General features: G+C 40.2%; 1 protein-coding gene across 1 annotated transcript; it reads right to left on the bottom strand.

Annotated features, from left to right (window-relative positions):
- Nucleotides 1-3,055: 3,055 nt before the first annotated feature.
- LOC139455940 (uncharacterized) lies at nt 3,056-4,007 on the bottom strand. Its single transcript, XM_071237485.1, has 3 exons — nt 3,983-4,007; nt 3,507-3,559; nt 3,056-3,313 (listed from the first exon to the last, which is right to left on the bottom strand). Exons 1-3 carry the CDS (start codon nt 4,005-4,007, stop codon nt 3,056-3,058), a joined length of 336 nt encoding a protein of 111 aa, XP_071093586.1.
- Nucleotides 4,008-6,626: the final 2,619 nt, after the last annotated feature.

Genomic DNA, 6,626 nt, shown 5'->3' on the forward strand with positions numbered 1-6,626 from the left:
ACGTCGATGTTACAGTAAAATAAAGAAGTTGTTATCCATAAATTGTGTGTACATTGTCATCCGTCAACTTCTAAGTGAGTGAGTGAGTGTGAGTTGGGTTTAACGCAGCTTTTAACAGTATTCAAGTTATATCGCGGCATGTCAGCTTAACGTGGGAGGAAAGCCCAAAGTGATGCAGGTCTCAGGCGTTTACCACTTCGGTGAAACCCACGAGCAAGGGTATGGTGCTGACAAACCTAGAAACATAATCGGGGCGAACCGGGATTCGAACCCACAATCATAGGTTTCTGGCGAGCCAAAGGGACGCAACTCTGCACAGCAAATCGCGACTCCTTAGGCGACTGGGCCTACCCAACTTTTAAGTTATGCTTATCGAACAATTCCCTCAAAACCTTGTGAATTTATAATACATCTACTATGAATCCAAGAAGGCAGAAACAGGAAAAATATGCCAATTGCGTTGATCGATGCTCATGATGTCAATCACTGGAATGTCTTGTCCAGATTCGATTATTATTATACGTCATATAATACCGTACGTCATATAGCTGGAATTTAAACAATTTAAATGGCGTTAAACAACAAACAAACCAAAAAAATCTACAAAAACTATGTTTGGTCAAAGAATAGTTGGACTTTTTTCAATAAAATGTTAGATAGGACAATTGTCACTTGTGATAGCTATGACAGAAGCTTCAAGTTTTTCAAAGCAGAAACTATTGAGGTTGAACAGTGTTACTTCTCATTTTATTTACTCTCGTAAACTGAAAATATACATTGATATCTGTGACCACACGGAAGTAAGCTGTATCACGCCGGCTTGAATAGGATATCAAGTCATGATCACACAAACCAGTGACTGAAAGCATGAGCAAGAATCTCTTGTGGCCAGCAATAGATACCAAGGACCTTTTCTACTCTGTGGAATTCCTAGTTTCCTACAGGATTCATTTGGAATGGCGACAAACTTTCTTTAATGTAGATATTCCATTAGAAGTGTCATTATGGTCTGGTCGCATTCTATTATTAAAGAAGTGTGATTCAATAGTTACAGTCAGGCTTGGTTTGTCAAGTAGGGCTGGGACGGGTACCTGGGTCAGGTGGGTACTGAGTAGGATCCGGGTACCCACAGGAATACCCGGACCCGTGGTTAGTCACGTGATATATTGTTTCATGAAAAAATTATCTATGGTTACACTACAAGTCACTGATGTTCGCATTTCTTTCTGAATATGATCCCATTCCTTCTGATTTTTCATATGGTTGAATAGAGTTAAAACTTTAGTGTATGAATGACCAGATTGTTCAATACATGTATCTTAATACGTTTTGCCAGGGCTATGCTAAAAATGTTCCCATTTGGACATTTTGAGACATCTCCTCAGACTTACAGTGGGTACCCGGGTAGGGTTGGGTAATAGGGGGATGGGTACCCGGGCAGTAAAATTTTGACTCGTCCCAGCCCTATCAAGCACTTAAGTCATTTCAAAATCGTCCCTGTCCATAGTGGCAAAATTCATTTTTTATGTTATTTCTTAAAAAAAAACGTGCATAAAATATCAAAAAATGCGCTACGCTATACCTCATGTGTAAGCCTATTTGGTTATTAGATCTAACCTGGACTTACTGCCAGACAAGAACCAGAGTTCTGTAGCGTGGATTTAGGATCTTATTCACGCTTTTGATAATTATAGGAGGTACTAACATTGATAAAATATAACAGCTAACAACAGTTTGAACAACAAAAACATTTATTTATACAACTGAAACCATATGGAAATAATTAACAAGACGAAAAGTTAATGAATCCAACAAAATATCCTGGAACTTGTTCCAAGGAAAGCTTTTAACATTGTTGCTGGAGGTGAAGACTCTTTTGACCACTCGGATGACACGGGACATCATGGCTCTCAGGAAGGATGGTTGGGAGGATTTGTGTTTCTTCCTCACTGCCAAAATCTCAAATAAGTCAGTCAAGTTAGTGTCAACCATATTATTGTCATGACCATTACAAAGATTGTATACATTTATTTATGAGTTATGAAAGCTATGAAATAATTAGCATAATTATATATTTCCGAATTGTATTTGAATGGTACAGTACACAAATTATTATCATTATTATCCTGTAAACTGTAATTAGTTCTGCAGATATATAGTATACCAGTATAATATTGACATGTTTCACCTAATTCAATTCAATGTTTTGGTAAGAAATCATTTGGGAACTTCATAGCATGCTGTTACCGAGCAACCATAATTACATGGCCTGTGATGTTCCACAAAATCAGCATCAAGAGCACATTAAATCCATTTTTGTTTCAAGACCAGGGAGACAGGTGCTGAAAATCATGTCCAGGTCTTATGGCCCATAGTCTACTGAGTTAGGACTTCTCTTCAAAAACTTTCCTGATACATCCCTATTCATGTTCTTACCATCCCTCTTTTAAACACAATGTTCGAAGTTTTTTCGGGGAAATAATTGTCCTCAAATAAATTACTGAGCTCGCATTATATATCTTATTATTCCATATATGTGTGTGTGTGTGTGTGTGTGTGTGTGTGTGTGTGTGTGTGTATTGTGGGGTTATTATTGAGTGTTCTATGAAATTTGAACATTTAAACTGGCAAATCTGAAAACAGATTGGCTGAAGGGTGGCACAGCAGTTAGTGTTCGCTTGTCACACCCTGATCACACGGTACGATTTCTAACATGAGTAATTTGTGAAACCTATTATTGGACTACGATATTTAACTATTGCATACGATATTCGCCATGTTGTTACAGACCTAAGGAGATCTACAAACGTAGAATCAGAATACAGAATTCTGTAATGTGACTCGAAGCTTTAGGTTATGTTTGAGTTTGTTCTATACGTAAGGCGGCTCCTACGCTAATAATAGAATAAAGCAACCAACAACAATTTGAACAACAACAAAATTTACTAATCATGCTGATGAAAAAACAACCAAATGGGAATGATAACTAATTTGCCAAAGTGTCCATACAAAAAAAAGGAAAGGTGACTTCTCAGATTGTTACAAAAATGTCACTTTAAGCGTCGTTTTTGTTGGAGGTGAAGATTCTCTTGACCAGACTGATGAAGCAGGACAGCAAGGCTCTCAGGAAGGACTGGGGTGGGAGGGGTTGTGTGTCTTCCTCACGGCCGAGATCGATCTCCACAAAGTCGGTGTCAACCATAATGACGTGGCCGGTGATGTTGACAGAAACAGAGACAGGGGCTGGGTCGGGGACAGAGGTGTAGGAGGTGGGGAGGGTGGACAGGGGTTCAGGGTGGTACACACAAGGACGCTGGTGGGGAGAGAAGTGGAAAGAGAAAAATGATGAGACAAACGTGATACTGACACTAGTGATAGGTAGGGTGCGGTGTATCTTTAGTTGGAACATACAGTAGGTTATGGAACATCAACACTTTGACACACTGAGATTTAGACAAGGATCTGTTGTAAAAGTTGGTTATATTCTACAACCCTAGCACACCTACTCGACGTGGGACAGGAGTGGCAGCAGGGGTGAAAGCCGGGTGAAACATCCTCTCTGTGTGGGGGAGAAGTAAAAATAGATAAAACATGTACATTCTTGTTTGCACTGTAAAGTCATTAAAAACGTAAGCTTGTAAGTATATATACCATATACCGGTAGGTTTATATATATCTATACACGTTCTTGTCAGTTGTATTTATTTATTTCGTTCTATTTGTTTATGTGCTTTTCACCTGGGGCAGGACAAAATCACTATTTATCTAAGCATTGGCCATTGAAGAAATTGAAGTACACAGAAGAAATATAAAATGCGAGGAAACGGGTTTAGTATATCTTGAGAAACGTTGAAGTACGTTGAGATTTCTATAGGCCTTGTTATAGACCTTAGTGATGAGACCTTGGCATCAACCTGACGCTAGCCAATTATACAACCACACGGTGAAACGTAATCATCATGAAACTATGACACATTGGTACCTTGAACACAGCTACTTGACTGCATGTTTAAAAAACTCAAGCGATGCTCAAAATCCAAGGCAAGTTATAGATTGAGATCAAAGAGACAGCAGATGCGGCAACATAAAATGGCGTCGTTTTGCTGATTTCGGTAGCTTGGCAACGATCGGCACTAACGGAAGGGAGATAACTCTCAGTTTCAAAGTATAAGTTAATACCGCTAATTTGATGTGGCGTTACGTTTATCTAATATTCTATGACTAATTAATTCATAGTCGAATTAATATATGAGTGTCCACTTTAGGATTTGTGAACAGGAAAAGGATACAATTATTGATTCTTTTTTTCGTTTATTCTTTTTGGAAATGTGGGGGCGCTAGATGAATACAAACGGTTATAGGGCGGGATGTTTTCCCTTCATAGGATTGTCCAGTTACAGTCAATTCTATAAACTACACCTTTAGGTTCTTGGCGTTTAGTTGTGTTTCTGCCGTTGTCCCTTCTTGGAGAATAGAGGGAGGTGGATCTGGTAAAGTCGGGGTCAATATTGGGTTGATGTTTGAGGAGGCGGCTGATGAAATGGGGCAATAACATGTAGGTTGAAACATCACGCCCCATCAACACCAGAATCAAAGAGCACAAAACTTCAACCATCAAATCCGACAGTAAATCAGCCATTCGGACCATATCAGCAACTGCCCTAATCACAACATGAACCGCCCAAATCCTCTCCAACAACTCCAGGACTTCACAAAAAGCAAACAAAGAGGAGCAGTCCACATTCGCCGCCACAACCATCCATCAACAGAAATCAAGGCCATTTCATCCCATCCGCCTACTGCGAACTCAATAAGCAATAGCGACCCCTCCTATGTATACTTATCCTGTTTAATTGGCTTCCTTATCATGTGTATTATTTAACTTACTCATGTTTATCTCTTTCATGTATGCAATTGTTTGTTACTGTTAATCCTCCACATTCTATATATATTTTGTACCATGTTCATTATTCAGCCTTACTTGACAACGGTATAAGGATCTATACCGAAACGTCAATGTTACAGTAAAATAAAGAAGTTGTTATCCATTAATTGTGTGTACATTGTCATCCGTCAACTTTAAGTGAGTGAGTGGGAGTTGGTTTGACGAAGCTTTTAACAGTATTCAAGTTATATCGCGGCAAGTCAGCTTCATGTGGAAGGAAATCCCGAAGTGATGCAGGTCTCAGGCGTTTACCACTTCGGTGAAACCCACGAGCACGGTATGGTGCTGACAAAGCTAGAAACATAATCGGGGCGAACCGGGATTCGAACCCACAATCATAGGTTTCTGGCGTGCCAAAGGGACGCAACTCTGCACAGCGAATCGCGGCTCCTTAGGCGACTGGGCCCATCCAACTTTAAAGTTATGCTTATCGAACAATTCCCTCAAAACCTTGTGAATTTATAATACATCTACTATGAATCCAAGACCGCAGAAACAGCAAAAAAAATGTAATATTATATGGAGTGCCTGAATTACAACATGAATCATATATGGTGTGTAAGGAGAAAGTTCTGGAAGTACTGAAGATAGAGAAGAAATTCCCCCGCTCAATTCCAGAGATGTAGAAACGTGCACATCGTATGCCGACGAAGAAGCCTAATAAACCTTCTCGTGAAGATGCTGCACTGGGACGACAAAATGCATGCTGTGTCAATGTGGATCGTTCTTAAAGGTAAAGGATATGGCATCTCTAATGACTTGACTTTGAATCAGAGACAGGAATTACTAAAATGCAGAACAGACGAACCAGACACACGGTTCTACTACAAAGAAGGGAAATTAGTGAGAGAATTCCGAAGAGAGGAGAGATACTAGAAAAGATGAAGCTGCACAGGAGTGAGTGAGTGAGTGAGTGAGTGAGTTGGGTTTAACGCCGCTTTTAACATTATTCCAGTTATATCACGGCGTGTCAGCTTAATGTGTGAGGAAAGCCCGAAGTGATGCAGGTCTAAGACGTTTACCACTTCGGTGAAACCCACGAGCACCGGGTATGGTGCTGACAAACCTAGAAACATAATCGGGGTGAACCGGGATTCGAACCCATAATCATAGGTTTCTGGCGTGTCCAAGGGACGCAACTCTGACGGCGAATCGCGGCGCCTTAGACGACTGGGCCACCCGTGCCCCCAAGCCGCACAGGAAAGCATATCTGGAGGCACAGAGGATGAGAGAGAGGAAAGACAACAGGATGAGAGACGGGATACGCGCTCGAGGTCACAGAGGTCAGCAGTGGGGGGACAGAGATAAGGGTGTGGCCAGGGCCTATACGCTGATTTTACTGCTCATCAAGAGAACCCATCAAGGGAGAGAAGCGACAGTAGTATTAGCTTCATTAACTTTCTCTTCTGGAATGTTTCAGGCATAATATATGAGTTAACAGATAATGACTTTGTCAAATATGTGAACAAATTTGATATAATTGTTGTGACCGAAACTTGGTTGGATAATGTAGAGGATGTGAAGATCACTTTCACAGACTTTAACCTTTATATTTAAGATGCTGATAGACTGTCTAAGATGACATTGTTAAGCTTCAAACCACTAATCAATAGTTTTTGTTGAACTTTTGTTCAATATCCAGCCATCTTTCATCACCTTCAATGAAACAGTGATAGATTGT

Source organism: Haliotis cracherodii, unplaced genomic scaffold (genome assembly GCF_022045235.1).
Source record: "Haliotis cracherodii isolate W230 unplaced genomic scaffold, xgHalCrac1.p SCAF_11, whole genome shotgun sequence".
In the NCBI taxonomy this organism is placed as follows: Eukaryota; Metazoa; Mollusca; class Gastropoda; order Lepetellida; family Haliotidae; genus Haliotis; species Haliotis cracherodii.